General features: G+C 40.7%; 1 protein-coding gene across 8 annotated transcripts in view; it reads right to left on the reverse strand.

The window, feature by feature from the left end:
• The window catches only part of TACC2 (transforming, acidic coiled-coil containing protein 2), a 149317-nt gene that overhangs the window by 103474 nt on the left and 22345 nt on the right, over positions 1 to 23498 (reverse strand). For all 8 annotated transcript variants that reach the window (XM_009325885.1, XM_009325888.1, XM_009325891.1 and 5 more), the window contains 2 exons: positions 16395 to 16564; positions 1276 to 7059 (listed from right to left, as the gene is read on the reverse strand). In XM_009325885.1, the coding sequence (XP_009324160.1) occupies positions 1276 to 7059; positions 16395 to 16564 (5954 nt within the window). The remainder of the gene's footprint in view (positions 1 to 1275; positions 7060 to 16394; positions 16565 to 23498) is intronic.

Here is a 23498-nt window from a genome sequence, read left to right on the forward strand (position 1 = left end):
GAAAGGAAAGGAGCTAGAGAGAAATAACAGGGTCTAATTTCCTTGTCATTTTATGGACAGATCCTTAAAGAGAAAGTCACATAGCTCTTCAGACTTCCAACACTTCTAATATTCTTCGAATGTACATTTTGCTCACGCAATTAGATCATATTCAGTCTCCATCCCAGACTCACATACAGGGAGAACTCCCCCACATTTTCACAATGACAGAAACACTTCAGGTATTTTCACTTATAATACGGTTTTATCATTTTAACCTTTAAGGAATGTGGCACTGAAATGTTTTTCCTCCTTATTCAGTTAGTATCATCTAATTTTTTGGTAATACTTAAATTCCATCTATGCACACCATTCATTGATGTTGTCTGAAATAGTTCAGCTTTTCACTGTAGCCTTCTGCTCTGCTGTTGTCTCTTAGCAGTTACAGCTATAGCTGCCTCGTCCGGTATGGGAAGGAGAGGGACAGTGTGCAAGAAAGTTGCTGAACTTACAGAGGAAGCAGTGACATGACTAGATAAACGGAAAGCACCCGTTCTAAGATTGTAATTCTTTTGAATTAACTGCACATCAAACTGAGAATTCAGACAGCAAAGTAGAAACTCACAAAAAAAAGTCTTAACTTTATTAAAGCAGTTACTGCTAGGTTTGGAAAATAAAAAACCCCAACTCTTAGGCTTCACAAATCCCAGCTAAGAAGAATTCACATCTGAAACAACTCCATGTCATCAGAAACACTGAATAACACAGTGATCAAAGGCACTGTCAATACAATTATATTATATGGGAGGATAAGAAGGAGGCCTAGACAGCTAACTGTGAGTAATTGGGTTATACTGTAGACTTGTTTTTAAATACTGCAATCCACCATGTGAATGCTGCAGGTCTCATTTAACTGGGTCACCAAAACTTAGGCAAAAGCCTACTAACTTAAGGCTAGGAAGTGCTATTTGTTTGCCTAACTTTAGGCTACGAGGTGTGAACACTGGGAAGCTAAGCAAATCCACACAGGTAAGGGCAGGAATCTGGACCAGCAGATGGAACAGGTAAGAATGGAGCTCCTCAGCTTTTAGGACCCCTCTGCCCTTACAAATCACTTCACATTTCTTCCACATAGTCCACATGTAGAAGCAACAGAAATTTAATAGAAATTTAAGAACAGAGTAAGTACCATGCCCTCCCAAACCGCCCAGACAATGGTATCTGCCTTCAAAATTGTATCCCTATAAAGCCCCAGGATCCTGACAACCATTTCATATAGTAATTTAAAGTAAATACCTTTCAGTAGGTAATCCTGCCACAGCCATCTCTTGAAGTTCTTTGAGGTCAAGGTCCTTAGGCTCAGTTAATGCAAGCGGCGATAGCTTTCTTCTGGCATCCTGAAGTGAGCTTTCATGTTCTGAATTCATCTTGCTTGGCTGATTTTCAGCAACAGTGAGATCTGTACATGCAGAATGCTCACCCTGCTCCATCACAGGAATGGTTGGAGAGTGATTTTTGTACAGGTATGTCTCCTGCTCTTCAGTGCTCGTGTTTATAGCTAAGTCACCTTCACCAGTGACTAACATCCTTGCAGTACCTGTTTCAGGGATGTCTCCAGTTTTTTCGTTACCTGCCTTTGCTGTGCTTAACACTGTGTCACTGCTCTCTTTTACATCTCCCTCAGTCATATTGCTAGATTCTAGTTTAGAGTCAGTTTGCAAGCAATCATCCTGGCTTACTTCGTTTTTTAAGTAATCTATTAACCCATGCATGGTCACTTTCTTTTCTTGCTGTGCAACTTGTGAATTTTCCAGTGTTTCCAAACATTTCCTATTTACTGGATCGTCCTGTATCATCTGCATGTCATTCTGAGACTTAATGTCATGCATAAAATTGCTGCGAATGTGTGTCTCCTGATTTTCCCCAGGTGGCACATTAAAATTGTCTGGCAATTTTTCATGATTGTAAGATCCTCCCGGGACAAGTGTTGAAGCTGCCATGTCAGAGATGCTCTTGGCAATGTCTGGATCACCGTACTCACTTTTCTCCTGCTCATTTGGCTTAGGATCCTGGCACTGTTCAGTAGGAAGACTTACATCTTCTTCAGATGAAACTGGTTCTGCATTACACTCTGTAATTAAGTTATTTCCCTCTGCGGTAGCAGCATCTTCTAAGTCCCTCTTCTGTACATCGCCTGTAGAGGTAACAGCTACAGCGGGTTGTTGCTTACTGTCAGAATACGCAGGGAAGTTCTCAGCTGCTGCCCCATCAAATGAAGTCGGTCCTTGCTTCTTTATCTCTAAGCTTATTAGCAATTCAGGATCAACGCCACTAGCACACACGCCTTCCTTTCCTTTCATTTCACTGCCCTCTGGATGCTCAGTGGCTTTGTCTGGCTTTTGCAGATTTTGCAGAGCACATTCGGCAGGTGTAGTGCCATCGAATCTAGGGACCACTTCTAAACAGCTACCGGGCAGCCTATTTTTCTCAGTGTCCTGGAGACTTGCTGGTGGCAGCTCTGCCACTGTGTTTTCTTGTTGCAGAGTTTTGCCCTTGGCAGCTTTGCAGGAAGACTCAGTAGCTAAAGACAACTCTTGCCCCTCTGCTTCTGAGGTGCTCTCGGCAGCTCCTTTGCCCACCTTGTTTGATTCTGAAAAGTCCTCAGCACCACACAGTTCTGCTGTATCCTTGGCCACTGGACTCTGCTTGAAGCCTGCATGATTTTCAGACAGAAGTAGGGGTAATTCAGCACTCAGTGTGCTGTGGACAGTTTTTTTAAATATCTGGCTGATATGCTCCCTAAAGTCTGGGAGGCTGGAGCCAATGTCCAGAGAGCTGCAAGTCAGAGCCTCATGCTCCCTTCCAGAGTTCTCTGCAGACTGCTCGGAAATACTGATCTCTGTCCTGGTTACGTTATTATTCTCTTTTGAAAGGTCTTCCATTCTTTCTGAATTCCCAGATTTCTCTAAGATCTTACTGTACTTGTCATCTACGCAGATATTAGTTGCAATTTCCTCATTACAGCCTTCTTGTTTACCAACAGATGAAAGGCTCAGCAGCTTCCCTTCTAGAGTAGGGAGAGCTAACAGAGACTCTGCTGAACTGTCACTTTGCTGTTCTTTGAAGTTTGCCTCACTTTTTGTTTCTTTGGATTTAATTGCAGATATCTTTTTCTTCAACTTCTCAGAATTGAACTGTGACAAGTTTCCAGTACTCTGCCCCACATTTAAAGTCTCTGGCAGGCCTAAACTTCTGTTTCCATCTCCCTGAAAACTGTGGTCTGGAACATCTTTTTCATTAACATGCATATTCCCCACAAATCTGGTTTCTGAATTTGCTGTTTTACCTGTGCTTACCCTGAGTGAAGGACCTAAGCGCACAGACACCTGAGAACCTGCAGCAATCTGCAAATTAGAGTCACTTTCTAAGGCATTTTGGCATGCTACAACTTCCAGCTCATTATTTAGTAATTCCTCCCCAGTATCACTGTTAGTATTGTTTCCAGGTTGCTGGCTAGAATGGCTGAGTACAGAGGTCCATGTAGAGAGGGCTGTAAAATTTGCTTGACAATAACCAGGCTCCTCTGGTGTCTTTTGAATGCAGCTGGATTTATATGACTTATCAGTGGGAATTACTTCCCCGTGTGCCTGTAATGGTGAAGGAGATCCTTGTGCCCCTGGACTTTTATCACTTTTCATATTGCTTGTTTTTGTGACAGAAGCACTGTCCTCACAACTTATCTCCATGTTTCCATCTTTCCGGCTGATTTCCCCATGAGCAGTCAGGCCTTCAATCTTTTTCGAGTTCTTTGCCATTAATGGCATTTTTCCTCGAGTTTCTGGATGAGATATTTGAGGATCATTTTTCTCAGAATTATCAGAAGTATGTGCTATTTCTGTATCACTTGGCGAAGCCTGTGATATGTTAGTGGCACTTGCTGAATTCTGTGTCCCTGGAAGAGCATTTATAGCAGCAGCACAGCTTTCACCAGTATTATCCTTTATCCTGCACACGCTGCCTGGCTGTTCATTCTTGTCAGATTCTTTAGAAAACGTATTGTTATGACATGCTGCTTCATGCTGACTAGCTGAGATCAAAGAATTATTATCCTGCTCGGGCTTGTTTGAGTTTTGCTTACTGCGGCAGTTTTCTTCTGCCTTGAGATCAGTTTTGTTTTGCTCATTGCAATCTTGCAAATTAAGCATGGTCACACCAGAAATATTTTGCCCATGTTTGCTGCTGCACATATCCTCTGACACCACGGCACTGCTTTTATCCTTGTCCTTTTCTTTTGCTGTGTCAGAGTCGCATTGGATCGATGCTGGACCTAACACAGAATATTCTTTATTAAGATGGTTTGAAATGTTTAGAGGTATTTCTGGCATGTTGCTGTGATTATTTAAGTCCGATGGCCGTTCAGGTTTTAGAGCTCTTTCTTTGTGTTCCCGATTGTCTGCTTTTGTGACAGTTGTCAGCCTGCTTTGCTGCTTCTGTTGTTCGAGTCCTGTATTTGAAATCCAGCCACTGTCACCAGCAACAGACACTGACTTCTCCGTTTGCTCTGCTTGGGGAAGAGTAGTTGGAACATCTGCATTTTCTTGCAATTCTCTGATACTGCACTCCAGGGCCTCAGAAAAGCTGCACGTGTCACTCTCAGAGGGGCAGCTGTTTTCACTGATGCGGCTGTCACCCCCTTCCTCCAAGTGAACTTGCTGAGGAGCGAGTCCTGAAGTACTGACTACAGCTTGGGAGGTTTCTAAACAAGCCATCTGCATATTTCTGTGACTTTCTGCAGCCACTTGCTCCTGCTGAGCTTGCATCAGCACATCCGATTTGCATTCACTTTTTAGTGCCAAATCTTTGTCCTCCACAAAACTTTTCACTGCAGTTTGGTGCTTCTCTTGTTGAATACCCTCATTTTCTTTACCATCCATGGCACTGCTTCGTGCAGCTGCAGCTGCAGGTCCTTGCTCTGGATCGCTGCGAGGCACTTCAGTGATGTGACTGATCTGTTCTTTGGTTTCCGAAACCGGTAAGGCCTCCTCAGTCTGAACAGGCATGCAATCCATAGTCCCTGCCAACTCATTTAAGCCCTGGAGCTTGAGTTTTGACTTGGACATTTTTACACTTTCTTCTGACTTGCTATAGCTCTCAGGCTTTTCTTGACTCTCAGTTTTGCATTCAGATTCTAACACAGTTCCTCTAGCAAAAGCCTTTACCCAGCATTCATCCTGCTTACTCTGCTTAATATTATTGTTCTCAGAGTGGAGGAGCGGTGAACTGTGTGCATGGGCTAAACAAACCTTTTCAGTCCCGTTACAGCCTGGCTGGCCCGAAGTTTTGTCTTCTGCCTCAGTGTTAAAGCAATCAAAACTCAGTGGGCATTCTTCCCATGGAAACTGCAGTGAAGCCACGAGCTTATTCTCCAGGTCATCTGTGGCAGCTGTTTTCTCTTTACTCATTTGTTGTTCAGATTTACAACCAAGAGAGTGTGTACTGTCTTCAGGCGATTTAAAGTTACTGTCTAAATTCAGAGGCTTTTCCCCAGCTTCTTCCCTTAGGTCACCTGTTGAAGTCTTTTCACAAAGACTGAATTCTTCAGGATTGTGTCCCAAATGGGTATTTTCCACATCCTGGTGGTGGCTACTAACAGAGTTCAATAGTTGTCTTTCTGCCCCACTTGACCCCTCAGGTAATTCACTGGTTTCTGTCACTCGTGCCTCCTCTGTTCTGATTTTTTCTCCTGTTACATTCACCTCGGTTTCTTTTTGATTCAGGTCTGTGGATCTGCTCAGAGAAGTACTTAATGCATATTCTTCCAGTAATAATCCTTTATCTACCAGGGAATGTTCCTTGGTGGGATTGATAACGCTTTCTGTTTCAGAAAGTGTGGTGCTTTCTCTAGACACATCATCAGCTTTTATAATTTCATTGCTACTGGCTTCATCTTTTGGGCTTTCAGTTGTGACAGCTGATTTTTGTTCTTCCTCTCGCTTAAATGATAAAGGCACACTGAAATGCTCGGCACTAACAAGCTCATCCTCTTTTTGAAGCTCTCTTTGAAAAATGGGTTCGTTTTTTTCAGAGGCTGTTTTCACTCCTTCACTCCTCATTGGATCTTGAGAGTCATTTCCTGGCACATATTCCCTCGAAGGCTCTTCAGGCTTTGATACCAAGAGATTTGGAGGGTTAGAAGGCAACTCTGACATTAAAGTACAGGCTTCTGATTGCTCCCCTTTGCTTCCAGATAGAGCTGGGTTTGCCTCATCCCCTTTAGCTGTTGTTACAGCCCCCATCTGTAGATTACAGACTTCACTGATCTCAGTGAAGACCTGAGCATTCACAATTGCTCCAAATTTTTCACTGTCTGAGCCTCCTGTTGCTGGATAATTTAGGATTAAGGTTTCCTTTTTCATTAGCAGACCCTCTCCACCATCTGTGTTCTGTCTACCTTGCTGCATTACAGTCTGCGGCTGACCTACTTCCAAAACTCCTCGCTCCTGCTTGGCCTCCTGAGCAGTAAAATAATCTCCTGCTTCTTTACCCTGGGGAAACGTGCTGACATGTGGTTCCTTCATGCCACCCAGCTGCTCACTCTGCCAGAGCAATCTGAATTCATTCAAACTCATTTGTGTGACTCCTTGCATTTCTGTAATTGCTGCAGGAGGGCTGGGCTCCGGGCTTGGGTTTCTGGGATCATTTTCATTGTTTTTGATGGAAGTGGCAGCAATACTGTCACATTTTGGGCCTCTGTGCACAGACACGGTATGTGCTATTCCCTCTTCTTCGTCATTCACTGGACCTGGGAATGGCACTGCTTCATTGCAATTTGAGGTTGGCAACTTGTCATTGCTTGTAAGATCTGCTGTGACATGTGTTTTGGCACAGTATGCAAAAGACATTGAGGTAGGCAGACTTCTCTCTCTTGCTTCTGCAGCCTGCTTTGAGAAATCAGAACCTGTTTGTCCTCCATGTTCTTGCAAGATACTGTTCTGTCCTGTCACCTCTGAAGACACCATGCTTGAATTTGGATTGGATAAATCTTCAGCACTGTAGCTACTGATGCCTTCATTACTGATGCTGCCAACAATGGAAATGTTTATTCGTTTCATGTCAATAAAGAAAATGAAGCAAAGAATAAAAACAATTCGTGCTATTGATGTTTCAAAGCCATGCAGTACATGCACTGAGAAGCTGATAATCTGCTTTCAGGAGCTAAACCATCAGACACACATTACAGTGATTTAAATGCTCATTACTCTGGAAAACATGTCCCCAGTCTTACCTGACAGCCACCATGCTCATGGCATGCATTGTAACCATTCCAAAACCTGTCTTAGCTAAGTGTGGGGAGCGGGGACACACATCTAACAGACTAAGGGAGCAACATGGGAAAAAGTGACAAAAATACTGGAAAAACCACCAGTAACTCAAAGAAAGATTTTTCATTTCTGCTTCTGTGAGACTAGTTTGCGCAAAACTAAAGGCTGTGCAATCCGCAGTAACTGCTCTTATCTGGCTATACTTTTATTGTGCAGCAGAAGATTAAGAAGGGCCCATCTGTTGAATGTTTTCTCCAACTAATCAGCACAGTTGATTCTCACCAAAGGGTCAAAGGTCTCACCTTGCCGAACGACCGACCTTGCCATACAACGACACATGCCCTATGAGGTCATTTTATTGCAGTGTTTGATTTCAGTGCATATAAGGTATAACCGTTTGTATGATCTCTCTCCACGCCCATTAAAGATAAGATAGAATAAATGGAAGCAGAGATGATGTGGGTGCACTAACTGCAGAGAAGGAGAAGTTATTTTTAATATTTTTCACGTACACTGTGTGGACCTCAGTTTCCATACTTAGGTTTGTAGGTGGTGGAATAGGTTAACCCTGTTCTCTCCTTCACCTCCCCTGGGAAGCCGGCGCGTATTTTCATTGCCTTAGGGAACATGGAGTGAAAGACCAATTCAAAACTGAACATGGAATTGTACCTGGGAGCAAGGGGCATCATTTACTTAACATGAAATAATAAATCTCTCAATCCCCCCACCCAAAGCAAGATACACAGACAACACGTTGTCAAATGCTCAGAGGTCACTGTAACGGCAGTGCGCTCTAGTTCCATAGCTGCACGGAGAGAGTTCGTTCACGGTGAGCCCATCACTGGAGCTTTGCCACAGCTTAGCAGTAACAGGCTACATTTCAGAAATTCAAAGTGCCCTACAAACTGTAGTTATAAAAGATGCTTAGAACACCTTCTTTTGCTCAAAAGTTTTTCTTTTCCTAGCACACTGAAAACACCTATCCATATAAAACTTACTGACACTGGGAACAACACAGGTGGCAATGCAATATCTGGTATTTGTTGGATCACTGACAACATGGGGCATGACGGGACATGAACAAACAAGGAGATGCCAGGAGGCTTTCCCTAAGGAAGGAACAGACTTAATCATTTGACATTAATTTTGCACTCAGGGACTCTTAATTAGAAGAGCAGGGGCAGAAACCACAACACTGAATTGGGGAGAGGATGGAAAAGTGGGAGTCAATTGCCGTTCCAGCTTTTTGTTCGTGTTGCAGGTTTATCTTCTTACTGATTAAATTGCTCATTAGAAGTTGTGTGCCCAGGGTTCTTCAACCTGGAAGCATGCTCCTGTCAGACATGGTGTTCAGGGGAAGAACAAACGTGGGTGCAGGCTGGGGAGGGTGAAGCCCTCTAACCTCTGTGAAACTGAGTGTTGGAAAAAGGAGAAAACACCACCTACAATTACAGTTTGTCCTTATCATCTTTATCATCTTTAACCTCTGATTCTTTACTCCCATTTGTCAACTGAGTTAGGAAAAGCATGGTAATAAATTTGGGATTGAAACATTGGTAATGTTCATCACACAGACCATCATTATATATTTGCATTTTTACAGATTTCAGCTGACTGAAATTTCTTTAAGATCTTTACAGATATTACTTCTTTGTTATATTAGACTTCTATTTGCAGCTATTAGATATGCAACAGTTCCAAACATGTCTAAAGTGGTTAAGTTTTCTTGAATACAATTGCTAAACCCATGAACTATCTACTGCCATGCTGGTAGCAACTTTGTGAAGAGTCATAGTAGTAAACTTGTGACTTAGCAGGTTCAAGGGCAGATGACAATCCTATGAACTAAGCTATTCAGCATTATGAATCAACTAAAACAATTTTTCTGGTGTTCGATAATGCTGAAAACTTGTTCACTTTACTCAGGAGTAGATGAAGGAATTGGAACAACTTTGTAATTAATGAATGCTGAACAAAATTAAAATGACAGTGCTGGCACATGCTGTGACAGCAACTTAAACTATCACTTTTACAATGAAGTAGTACACATTCATCATTGTGCTACTTCAGCTTGCCTCAATGTTTTATTCAGGACATAACAGAGAATTGAAAGGTTCGAGTTTCCAGTCATAATAAGATACGTCCAGACTGACCTGTTTGGATATCTCCATCTATGTTTCTTCTTCTGATGTAGGTAACAAGGAAAACTATATAGGGAACATATCCTACATCTTCCTTTTAATTTTTTGTAATCTTGCTTTTCTGTCTGCAAGACACTGCTGGGGTTAGACAAACATCTGTTGGGAAGGACTTAAGCACAGTTGATCCTCCTTTAGGGCAGAAGGATGGACTAGATGACCTCTTAAGGTCACACCTAGTCCCATTATCTTCCACTCTTTCTAAAGGGAACAACACTACAGGGAAATGACACCACATGCTGAAGATAATTCCCCTGAGTAAAACCCAATCTATATGACAATGTATTAGCAATCAATAATTACCTGCAGGGAGCATGTATTTTGAGACAAACCCATTCAATACGATCAACATAAAGCTATGACCCTAAAAGTTGGGGGTTTTTAAATACAGGAAAATAAAATCTGTTCTCTTTTGTGGTTACTTGATCTCTTTTGTTTGTAATCTGAACTAGCTTGATATTATTAAGGGGAAAAAACCATTCTGTAGGGTAGTATTTAAAACAAAACGTGCAAATGACAAAGCATGAAAGAACATTAGAGTTCCTCATAGTTCGTGTAGAGCTTAGGGCAGAAAAAGTCATTTTGCTAGGAATAATTGCTGCACATAATCAATGATATGTTAGAAAAAAAAGAAAATGCAGTCATACGAAGACCTAGGTGCATATGTAACTTGAAATATGCAAGTGTCCCACTGCACTCAAGAGTTATCAAAGGGAACTTTTCCCTTGTCTTAGAAGTTAAGCACACAATTAAGGATTTGCAAGTTCAAGGCCTTAACATACTGACCATATGAATGCTATCCTTACAGTTACAACATCAAATAACAATGAGTTAAATCTTTATATGTCTAAAGTGTTTGTTTTGCATAAATAATTACTGAGAAATTGCTTGTTTGAAAGCACATTGCAAATTTACCGATTAATTTTTAATACCTATAGTTAACGTCTTCCACCTTTAGAATATATTGTGGCAATTTCGAATTATCCTGAAACAATTTAAGAGTACTGCCCAGTTACTAAGATGTTTATTAGGACAGCACTGCCTGGTTTGTGTTTAGGGTGTGAAGCTATAAAGGATGTTAAGAAATTGATGACTTATGGTGCATCTACCAGAAATACTTCTGGATTAAGAGCCATACCCAATCTACCAGCCATTAACACTTGAAGTCGCAACTTCCATTATGCTGTCTTGCCATCCACAGCAAAGGCAAGGAGACAGAAGATAAAACCAGCAGCAGCTAGACAAAAGGTCTCTGGCAATTACTATCTGAGGGGGGTGTCAAGGGGTGGGGGGTAGAGATGCCCAAAGATGTTAAGCCTACTTGGTAAAAAACACAAAATGATGATCCAACAACAGAAAATTGTAGATAATTCAAAATTTCCTTTTCTTATTCCTTTGCTTTCCTTCTAAAACATGCAGCAGTTGTTGAAAGCACAGGCAGTCTTTCCAACTCAGTCACACTTGTGAGGGAAAAACACCAAGTGCTGAAGCCTATGAAACCCAGAGCTTGCTATCCATACTGATGTAACTCAGAGCCTGAGTGATTATATTCCCAGGAGTATAAAAGCCTGAAATCTGAGGATGAATTTACAAAGCACTGAAGGGGATAAATGCACAGCCAGCTCTGCCACCATGGCACACATATAGCTGCTACTCAAATGTTTCTGTTCCGTTTCCCGTGACACGAGAGATCAGCATCTACATTTTGAGTTTACACACTTGGACACACTGTACTGGAGGACTTGAGTTAACTTAAAGAATCCTGTACTTTAATCTGTCCCTTAGAGGTATTGAAAGTTAATTAGGAACATAGAAATAATTTCCACATTCCCTTTAAAAAAAAAAAAGTCAGAGTAAGTCACTATTTGAACTTTTCAGTGTAAACAAACACATGAGAAATCCATCATCGCTAAAGGGCTGCTAACAGCAGCCAGCTTCCCCCGGCCCTCCCTGTATGTCTAAGCTTTCAGGAAAAAGTGAAACAGGAATAATGATCTATATGATCCTCCTGGGAACTGTCCTCCCCTTCTCCCCCCACCCCCAGTCACTTTTCACCTCCTTGTTCCATACACAGAATAAAATTCAGGGCCTGCAATATTTTAAGTATGACCGAACTAAATTATTCTAACATTAAAAAAGTAAGCTGTGCTACTGCTGCAGCAAGCAAACATGGCCAGATCTGCAGTTCCAGTTCCACAACCGGCTCCCGGTCTCCATCTGAGATAGCCGGAGAGTCAGCAGGGAGCATGGCAACGAACAGGCGGGCCCAGCCTCCCGAACAGACGGTCCCAGCTTCAGCTTGTCATTCTGCAGTGGCTCTGTGGGTTCCATAGGATCTGTGCACAGCACTCAAGGTGGGAAAGTGGCCAAGTTTATCCACGAAGAGTGCTTATTCCCCTGAACTACTTCTGGGTGGGTACCTTTTAAATTGCTGTATCTGCTTCTTCCTAAACCTGCAGGAAAAAATGCTTCTCTGGGGTACAGTTGTCCAGCTAAGGATTCCCCAGGCGTTTTCTTCTGTGTGTGCACCAGGAGAAAGGCATGGTTACATCTCGCGCAGACACCAATGTTAGCAAGCCTGAGGCTTGCTAACTATTCCAGTTCTTCAGCATTTTTATTTCACATGGAAAGTTTACAGATTAATTGCTGATGGTGTTACTTTTCAGCATACAGGACTAGTGAGAAACAGGTAAAAAAAATTGGACTGAGACAGAGTATTTTAAAATAAGAGTCACAGACGTTTTGAATTCCAAAACATAAGAATCTAAAAGTGACTGAAACAATTCTGAGAATTTGTGGAGGATGGAAGAAAGCCACCCAGAAGACTGGAAAAAAGCAAACGTGGTAGTTTTCCACACAGAGATACTCCATCTGAAGATAGCAGGTCATCCACTTTTAAGACTGTAAGAGTTCACTTCAGGGTGGAAAAGATGCATTCAAAGCAGCATACGGGAGCGAGTTAAAAATAAACAGCCTGGAATCTGAAACTTCAAAGATTTCCGTTTACTGTCTTTGTTTCTATTTTGGCAGGATATAACTTAGAAGCCACCCAAAACAGGCATATGCCAGCAGTTTCAGGAGTAAGGCTAAATAAAAAGTAATTGCCTGAGCTCCTGCCCATCTAATATGTTTCCTGAAACAAGAATCTTATGAATCCCTTAAAAAATAAATTGAAAAACTGCTGTTGTGAGTCCTACAGTATACTAAAGCATCAGGACGAACAACACAGGTTTTGAAAAAGAATAACATGGATACAATAATTTGAGGGTTAAATTCTGCTCTGTCCCAGTACACCAAAGTCAGCATATAAGTTTTGCAACACGTTTAATATATTTCTGCATTCTCAAGGGAGACTCCACCAGTAAGACAGGCCATTCCTTGTTGTGTTAAAAGCCACGGTGAGGTCTTCAGCTAAGACCTTGTAGCTTTGTTTCCCTTCGATGGCAGGATTGCCCAATCTTGCCCACAGGATGAAGATACAAAGGTCCACCCATATGAAGATGCGAGATCCATGATAAATTCTAGAAGTCTCAGGTCAAATATTCAGGTAAACTGAGAAGTTTACCATGTCCTTCCAGCACTGACAGTGATATAGATCTGTCTGCAGGCAGTATTAAATGGTTTCCCACATTTGAGTGGCTAGAGGAACTTGAAGCTGACGTTTCCTTCTCCATACCACCAAAAAAAACCCCAAAATTTCATCCTTATTCTTTCCTAGCTGTGACTGCACACAGGTTTCATCAAGAATGGTTTTTACCAGATTGGGTGAAAGTGACAAAATCCTGCTGCATGGATGAATACAGCTTCATTCCCGGCTGCTTGATATGATTTGCCACCTACTATTATTTTTCTTGGAGACAGAAGTAGAGGAAGATACTGCTGACCAGGGTAAAACAACCTCCCCTCCCCCAAAGTCCCCTCCTTGATTTTATATATTTTGAATTTTAAAAATGAACCAAACATCACAGAAGTGATGGAAAGCTATTTCCTCAGGACTCTCATATGGCACCCTCTGATTTCGTATACCTGAATTCTTTACATTTCCACAAATGAATGGAGCAAGAATGTCAGAAAGTTTAAACCTCCGCATACTTGTTGCTCCTCTCTGGCGACATCTAAGAATCTCTTACTCTTTAACATACTATGCTGTGAATATTCTATACCCACTTACAGGTGCAGAAAATGAAATTCGGAAAGATTAATTGCTTTGATAAGGCTCACTCCTGGGAGTTAGTGTTAGGTCAGGGAGCTGAAAGCACATTTTCCATTTTGAGTGTTTCACAGCGTTACTGCTCCTACCAGTTTCCTTGCAGCTAGTTAGAAGGGTCTTTATAGGCAGCCATTGGAGAAAGTTGTGTATATTGTCTCCCTTAAAATGTGGACAAGAAAGTACAGAGATGCTTTTTGAGAAACAAGAACAATGTATATAATTTAAGCCCCCTGATGAGTTCTGCTGCTGCTTCATTCACAGAATAGAGGCAGTACATAAGGCAGGTCTTAGTGGTTGGCACAATCACTGTATCAGGTGGATGCTGGTGCAAATGCTGTCAGTCAGAGGGTGTACGGGTGTTGCAGTTCTAAGTACACAGCCTAAGTCTGTCATTTTGCAGTTTCACAACCAACTCTAATCTTTAGGAATGTTACTCATGATAGGCCTACATATAAAATTTAACAGTTGCTAATACTCATCATTTCCCCCTCAACTCTCTTTCCCCTTTCCATAATATAACCTGCGTATTGATAAGAATACCGGAAAATGACTATATTATTGCCATAAATCACAACGGATCATGTTTTAAGTAGCTTAGAATAAATTTATGTTTTCTTCAGCTACGACAGCATGGTTACTCACCATTACACACACATACAATATAGTGATTATGCACAATACTGTTGAGAGAAACTAGAAGCTTGAGGATACATGTAGTATTTTTTAACTGTAATAACATATGAACAAAACATGCATCTAAAGTTCTCCTCCTGTCCGAGTTTACATCACAACTGCAAACTCAATTTTTTTCTAACTAGTGTGAATGACATCTGTGGCTTTTCTCATTTGACATGAAAATGGAGAGACACTCTCAAAGACATAAGGAACTCATCCAAGGAAGAGCTGTTTCATGTCTAGACCTGGTGCTAGATAGTAAAGTGATGCCACATTGGAAGAGAAAGTCATACATCTCTAGGAAAGACGTGCAACCTTTCATCACTTTAAACTTCAAGCCTAAATACCTTTATCATTGTAAATTGACTTTGCAGTCTTAGCCTTGCTCAGACTTTATTTTTTTCAGTAAATAATTAAGATGTGGTAGTGGCAGTCAGAAGAAATAGAATTAATAGTAACTATCTTCCTGTGTGTGTACTGAAGTATGACAACCTACTGAACTCTAAGAGCTCCACAGCACAGCCAAACTATCCCTTCCAGAAAGTAAACTGCTTTTTCTTGGTAAGTCTTTTTAGATTATCTCATGTCTCTAAGTTTCCCTGAAATTTCCCTGATGTGGTCAATTATGATCTTACTTAATACCTGCATTTGGACTTAAACTGCCACAGACTGTTGCATGACATCAATAATTTTAGAATAGAATAGAATAGAATAGAATAGAATAGAATAGAATAGAATATTAGAAGGGACCTACAACGATCATCTAGTCCAACTGCCCGACCACTTCAGGGCTGACAAAAAGTTAAAGCATGTTATTAAGGGCATTGTTCAAATGCCTCTTAAACACTGACAGGCTTGGGGCATCAACCACCTCTCTAGGAAGCCTGTTCCAGTGTTTGACCACCCTCTAGGTGGGTGGTCAATGCTTAATCTCCATAATTTCTTGTTAAAAAAAGGCAGAAGAAGAGTTTATTGCCTGGGATAGCATTAACTTAACAGCATTTGAAATATTTTGCTTGACTACTGTTTGTTCTTGTTTTTCATTTCTCAAATTTATATCTTTCAAAGACAGTGGCAATCAGAAATGGTAGCCAGGGTTGGTGGAAACAGAAAAAGGCCCAATTCACACATACTCCCCTTGAAAAGGATGTGGCCAATCTTTTTGCAGTGAATTGTCCAATCTTAAAGAAAGTTCATGTAAACACTTAAAAAGGTGCCCACAGCCTAAAAAACCTACACATTCATCAGCAAGTTACTCCTACCCCTTCTAAGCTGTATCTATCATTCTATCCCAGGTAACACTGATGATGAGGAAAGTATTCAGCCCTATGTCAAAATCATGCTGGCATTAGATAATTTCTTCATTGCAGCAGATGAAAATTCTAGTACCATGGGAAGATTCAAGTATTCAAGTAAAAAGTATTAATGCTTCAGACAAAATATTCCCTTTGGCATATTTAATAAAATCCAGATTACGTTACCTTCTGTCATCCTTAACAGCACTGAAGAATACCTTAACTCTGAAAGTGGTCCTATTTATTTAATCAGGTGAATTTTAAGGCATTTAGAAGAGCACAATGCTAATAAATATTAGCTGGGTTGGTACTTTTTAATAGAATTGTTATGCAGAGCTAAGCACGGCATTTTGCAATTGTTTACAATTACATCTTCATTCACAGTCATATATGACTACAAAAGACTCTTCAATGTTTCTCTGTCTCAGATGAGAGTTTATTAGTATGAGCATAAAGCATAGGAAGTTTAGGTCAAGAGTTACTACAACAGCTGGTGTCTTGTTTATAGCTATGCAGTAAGGCGAGAAAGTCAGTTTAGTAAATAGTAAGTAGCCTTGTTTTGTCAGGTTATTTTGAAGACTGCATCATCATCATCCATCAGGATGATAGATTTTGAAAATCAGTTACACAAGAACATAAACTTAATGAAAATCCCCCAACTATCAACAGCAGCAGGGCTTCAATTCTATTCACTGGAAGAAACTTCATTTCTTACCTTGTAGGTCCTGGAATTGATGGGGATATGCTCTCAGCCAGTTGCACAGCAGCAGGAAGATCTGAGATGTCCTGACCTCCAGATCTTTCTATGCTGTTTTCCTGAGGGGTCCTTTTTAAACCATGCCCATTACCAGGAGGTTGGCCTAATTCTGAATCTTGTGGAGCACTCTAGAATGAAAAAAAGAACAATTTAAATAGCTACTGCTATTTTGGAGTACAGGAAATTTTGGAGAATACATAAGCTTAAGGAGTTTTCTTCTGCCCACTGACGGACAACTTCCATGGTAGATTTCACTACTTTGATGGAACTTGCAGGTTCCAAAGCCAAGCCATTTTTTTCCTTAACGACAGAAAAACAGAAGGAAGTGGTTGAGTCAAAAATAAATACTAGGAAAAGAACAGGGAGAGAAGAATGCAGCAATTGTTCTAAAGCAGCCAGGGCCTTTATTGACCCAAGGAGGGTATCATCTTCTCTTTTTCCAAGCCTGGCAAATGCTTCCTTGCTAAGCAAGTTTAAAATGAGAAAGGATGGAAACAAGCTATCAACTTTGACATTCATAATATTAGCAGTATCTTTGGAGTGAAGTTAGAGATAAAGCCAACGTCAATCAAGACCCAGCACTTGAATCCAAGTCCAGATTCTTCCCTCTCACTTCAACAAAGCTCAGAATGTCTCTGAACTGAAATGGAGGGCCTGATTATCCACTGTGTTGCCTTTCCGTAATAACAGCTACAGGAAATGCTGCAGTTTCTATAGTAACAGCTACAGAAATGCTATTACACAAATATGGTAATGCTGCATCACTTCTTCTCAAAGGTAAATATTTACCCAGGATCTTCATCCACGGAGACATGCCTTTACGAGTGGCATTTTTTTTGTTTTGTTTTGCTTCTATTGCAAACTGTTAGTTTTGCTCCAGGAAGGAAGAAAGTCCTGTGCAAGTGCCAGGCTGTGACCCGTGGTGTGCCTGCAAATCCCTGGGGTTCTACAACACCCCCATGGAGCTGCTTACAACAGGTAGTGGCACCTTCCTGCTAAAAAAAAAAGAAGTATCTTTAGAAGGCAAAGAAGAGCTGGTAAAAGCTGCTTTGAACAGCAGCTGAGGATGTTGTTCAAATACAACAAAAGAACTAGAGAGAAACAATTACGTGTAAAGCAAAAATGAAGTCTGAATGAAGAAGCTCCATTTCAAATCCTCTGGCACATCAAACAATAGTGAAAGAGAAGGAAAACTGCTTAATCAGATCACCCTCAACATACAGTCATTGTTGTTTTAAGAATTGTTAACTGTAATTGTAAAAAGCCAAAGGCACACTTAAGGTAGAGACACATAAGCATATGTACTGACCACGGGAGAACCACTTCAGAAGAATGTCATAGGTGAAAAGCACAGTACACAATTCCAAATAATCTCTTGGGGTTTTTTACTCTCAATTTTTAGGTTTATTTTGTTCTAGAAGTAGTCAATAAATTGCAGAAAACTATTGTTTACAAAATTACACTTCTCTGTGTGAACATGGTGTGCTCTCACACAATCAAAGGCTTCTCGTGATCACAGCCAGGAATGAGAGACACCCAGTGGACAAGAAAAGCCCACGTAATGAGCAATTGAAAAGGTCGGGGCATACTGAAAATATAAAAAGACTTCCTTTAGACTTAAGGCAAATTTGATTAACTCTCATATCCTCTGCCTTTCCCTGGAGGAACCCCTTCACTACAGCTTTGTTTGCAGAAGTCTCCTTTATCACACTGCTTTCCGCTGAGATAGACCACGTGCTCTTGGTTTCATGATTATTAAGCACTTACCCAGCATGTGCTGACATCTAGCATTTGGAATATTTATCTAAGTATATATGTTGGCCCCAAAACCACAGTATACGGCAAAAAAATACTAGAACATCAAGATTTATACAAGGAAATCTGTTTCTTCCAGCCAGAAAAGAAAAAAAAAAAAAATAGAGCTTAGTTATCTTACAGGGTTCTGTTTTGCTTTTGGTGCTGTGTTTTGGGCAGCCTTGCTTTTGTTTCAGTGAGAAAGTTTGCATGGAGAATTTATTTCAGCATGCATACATATGTGTAGAGAGAAAGAACTATGAGAAAATGTGTTATTAAATTAATTATCAGGAAAAACCCCAACCAAAACAGTGACTTCTGGGGTAATACGTGATCTTGCTGGAGCACATCCATTGCCCAACTGCCACTCACACACCACTACTATCCCCACACCCCAGAGCCTCTCCTGCTTGCCAGTTAGGGTGGGTGATATTTATATCTTGACAGAAGAGGAACTCCTTCAACTAGATGGGCCCAACCCCACCAACAGTCAGTCTTCAGAGCATGCACTGGCCTTGACCCACCAGGGAAGCGGGACAAGAGCAGGGCGGTGGGTTGGTAAATGCACAAGACACGTGAGGCAGCCACAGTGCCATGCTCTTATTTAGTCAACGTATCATGCCTTATTGCGAGAGCTACAATTGGGTCAGTCTGGGCGGTGCGCCACAAACGAATGCCTCACAGTAGCAGCCAAATGAAGTATGATTTTCAGGGCACATACAGACAAAAATGACCTCCTTTCCTTTCCCAGCAGAGCAGGGACGGTGGGGAGAACCACACAAAGAATCCCTCAAAATTAGGCCAATTTATGAATTTGTCCAGATGCCTCCAGCAGTTGGCAAGAGCAGCGAGAACTAATTCTTTATTTTTCCTTCTTTCTACTACCACCATCTCAAACTTTCTTCAACTGATTTGGGTGCTAGGCAGGACGAATACCTCACAGCTCTCTTCAGAAGATGAAGAGCTGCATGTTTTGTCTCCTTCTTCTAAAGCCTCTGTCATCTTCCATGGCAGAAAGGAACACAGCAAAGAATTGTCATTAATCTACTGCACTCTTAGTACCCACATATTGCTTCTAATGAATCTCTCTTTCATAAGATCAGCCATTTAACTCAAAGGGCTCCTTAGGTTACAATCTTCTGTTCTACTGACCTGCAGTCGTCCCACTTTTGGAGCCACAGCGTAATAGGGATGCCTCTTGCACACGAATATCTAAAGTAAAACTCCTTTCTGTGCAGGGAACCAGTATCCTTTGGATTGCCATCCAGAGCCACGAATCCCACGAGCCACATGATAACCGATAGTTAATCAGCAACATGGGCCCAGTTACGGCATTAGAAAGAAACACTACTCATCAGCCTGTCATATAATAAATCAAATAGCACATTGCTACTAAAGCTCAAATACCACTAACAAATACAAGGAGGCCTAACACTGTGGTTACATCTGGTAGGTACTTACAAGCCAGCAGTACAATTATTTCAGGACAGTTTGAAACCGTAACATGGAGTCAGGCTAACTTGCCATTGACTCGCTGAGTCTGACGCTTCACAGAACACTTTGGGGCCAGAATAATTTTGCTAGGAGTTTGCTGGATTTTACTTTTACTATTCATCTCCATAATTCACAAGTTAACTACATAATATAGACATTTATGTGCCTGTTATACCTGGACACTTCATCTCATAAAAACTAGGATGTTTCCATCTCCACAGAGAAGGGCCCATGTCCCAGTGATTTTATCAGCTGTTACACCAAGTCTTAATATCACAACAAAAACACACTGGGAAGGGCAAATTAAGAAGGCAAGGAGAATGATCACAACAAAAGGTTAGTTATGTACGCTGTTTTGAAGACTACTTTTAACACTTTTCTATAGGTTGTTTGGGGGGGGCTGGTGGGTTTGTTTGTTTGGTTGGTTGGTTTTGACTTTTTTGTTTTTAAATAGTTTTGTGCTTTCAGGGATCTAATGTTTCAGAAGGTATAGTTCATCTCCCAGCTATCACTAAGCAACTGTCATTGGCCACAGAAAAATCTGACTCTTGTTTTTCTAGTTCTGAACATGACCAAATTTAACATATATGCAAACAATCTTCGCAACATAGCTCCTGTTGGAGCAGAGAGGAGTTTGAATTGTTGACACTCTTCTTTCTTTCTTTCCAGGCTGTCAGGTGTTTGAATGATCAAAAAGCAAAGTTGCCCTCTTACCTAGTAAGGCAAGAGCACACATGGCCAGGAAAGTATATTTTCAAAAGAAGCTCGAAGGAGGATTTTAACAATAATCTAAAATAAATCTTAATGTAGATATTTAAATGTAAAAAGAACTACTAATATTCCAAGATACAGGAAAGCTTTATATATTGGTCTTCTACATTCAATGTATTAATTTAATCATCACAGAACAACATACTGTGTGAATCTATGTCAGCCGGCAGAAAAACATAATTCCATTTCTCTATAAAGTTTTTCAAATTTAAGCTAGTTATGCAAATCAGGTGCTGAACTAGCTTTGCAGAGCATGCTTTTTTATTTTTAATTAACATATGTGAAAACAGTTAGAAAGACTATGTTTTGTTCAAAAGTATCATCAGAAAGCTGCTGTTAAATAAATTGCTTTTGAGGTTTCAACACATACAACCTCTGAAGTAATTTACTACAGAAGCTTGCAGCTAAGTTTTCTCTATATTCATTTCAAATGTAGCATACTCCTTTTTGAAAAGGATTCTGAAATTATAAAAAGTTACTTAATTGAAAGACTTAAAGAAATAATTACCTTAAAAATCAGAATATAGAGGTTCTCAGCAGTTTTTTCTTTAAGTCTAGGATAATTAAAAAACCCAACAACAAACAAACCAAGTTTGTCAGAGAGTATACAAACAACAGAAGGAAAACTAAACAGCCTATACTTTTTTCCTTTAAGCCAGCATACTATTTAAAAGAATAATACTGTAATACTGATTCTCCTGAAATGTGAAATAAAGATTACATTAAACCTTTCCACAAGCATTGGAGTCTGCAAGAACACAAAGTAAATCTACAGGATCACTTCATTTTCCTGATGAAATGAAGCTCCTGAACGGGAGCTTAAAAGTTAAAAAAAAAAAAAAAAAAAGAGAACTCCATTAACACTGCAGCCAAAAGGATTATGTGCACTGCTGTACTCTGGCTAAAGTTACCATACTTTAGTTACCAGAAAGAAATTCCCTTAACACTACATGGGAGCCTGTTCACAGCTCAGCTCCCAAAACACTGACTCTTCCCTCCCGGTTCAAAGCCATAGCAACAGCATTAGGCACTGCCACAGCCTTGTGTTACAGCGATTCAAGAAGCCTCGTGTTTCTCAACAAATCACCAGGCCCTTGATCACAAAGCACAAAACGGGTCTGGTTTTAAAACCTAGCATTCACACTCAAACCCCTCCAAATAAGTGAACTTCCTTTGATTCCCCTTTCTCCTTTCTTTCAGTAAAAGTTGTTTCCTTTTACATCTGCCCTCTGCAACGTTCCTCCATTAAACACGCTATCCTTTTATAGCAGTTGCTAGAACATACCATAGCTCCGATAGCTGAAAGTAATCTTTGAAGAGTTACATTCAGTTTCCATTCTCACTAACTCCCTCTGGTTGTGGGGGGGAAGCTGGAACAAGCCTTTCCAAGTCTCAGTCAATAAACCAGAACTTACGTTTTATTTTTCTCCTTGTCTTCCATTATATTTTTTTTTAATAGGGTTTTTTAAAGTCTGCCTGCTAGAAATATTGGTTCATGCGCTCCGAGCCACCACCTCCTTCACGGTGACGGGGATCAGGCTGCGGCAGTGCAAGTGAACGCCGGGACGCAGAGCAAAGGTCGGCCCTGTGGCGCCCGGGCTCCAGTTTCAGGATCAACCATCAAGCTGACCACATTGGGAGGACGGACACATGGTCCCCGTTAGGGCCACACACCTCCTCAGCCAAACGCCTCACGCATGTGCGGCTGAGCAGGCTAGCATCAAGCAAAAAAGCGTGCACATGGTGCTCTTTGGAAAGGTTTCACTGCAATGCTTTGCAGCAATCGCTCATTTCGCTGCAGGACTGGCTGCAGAGAAAGGGAGTGAAAAGTTGTTCTCCAAAGCCTTAATCAATAGGCTGTTCCTTGTTATTTTTATTGTACTTCAGCATTAAATCCATTCCTTGAAAACAGAACTGAGACGCCAGAAACTGGCTTGCTGCAATTCTTAAAACAATCAAGTTAACATAACAGTTCATGAATGAGTCTGCCTAATACCCTGATACCTACTAGAAATCAATACCAATGAAATATGAATAACCTAGTCTATGTCACAAAAGTGGATAGAAGAAAAGTTTTCAAAGTTACATTTTTCTAAAACCAGAATTGTACAGGTCACATGGTTGGGAAATCGTATTTTTAAAATGGCTGTTGCAATTTTTTAAGACGGAGCGGGTTTTAGGAGCTACCTTTTTGCTCTTCTGGTTTTTTGGTTTTTTGCTGTTCTGCAGGTACAGTAACTGAGCAGTAAGTTAGATTTTTCAATCTTCATATCCTTGGAGAACCATTGTTTCTCCATTGTTTGGAGAAATGGTACCAAAACAGATAAAAATTAGATAACGAGTGGATATTGCTTTAACAACCAGAACTTTTCAATCAAATCAGCAAACACTGGTCAGCAAAACTACTGATCATGGGACAGTAACAAATTGGTACCTGACATACTGGGCCAAGCTTGAACTCCATGTGACAGTTAAGATCTGAAGAATTACACTAAAACTTGGTTTTGACACATCGCAAGAGAGGCAATTCTGATTTTAATAAACAACTTGTGCAGCAATCTCCATTATTCAGTGCTTGCCCCTTGTTGAGACTGGCTGGAGTTCAGCAGTTTAGAGAGGGTGATGACCATCATGACCACTTCTTGGTTTTTTGCCCAAACATCACGACTACTTAATTAGTTGGATGCAATTATGACATGATCAGATGCGAAAAGCAGACTCTTTCTTCAAGGGAGATTCCATACAAAATTTTGCAATTACAGTAGCTTTGCTTTTAATCAGTAATGATGTAATTTGCTATTGCTTCTGGCTTGATTTATTTGTCTCTCACAGGAGTAGAATTTTAGGTTCATGCCTTTTCTAATTAAAATCCTCAAAGGGACAGGAATGCAAAAATTGGCATTTGGTGGAAGTTTCATTTAATCTGCTTCTTACAAATACAAGAAGCAAAGCAAAGTGTGATAAGGTAACAATGGTATTTGAAAAATTCTGGTTACAACATTC

Source organism: Pygoscelis adeliae, unplaced genomic scaffold (assembly GCF_000699105.1).
Source record: "Pygoscelis adeliae isolate BGI_AS28 unplaced genomic scaffold, ASM69910v1 Scaffold4, whole genome shotgun sequence".
NCBI lineage: Eukaryota > Metazoa > Chordata > Aves > Sphenisciformes > Spheniscidae > Pygoscelis > Pygoscelis adeliae.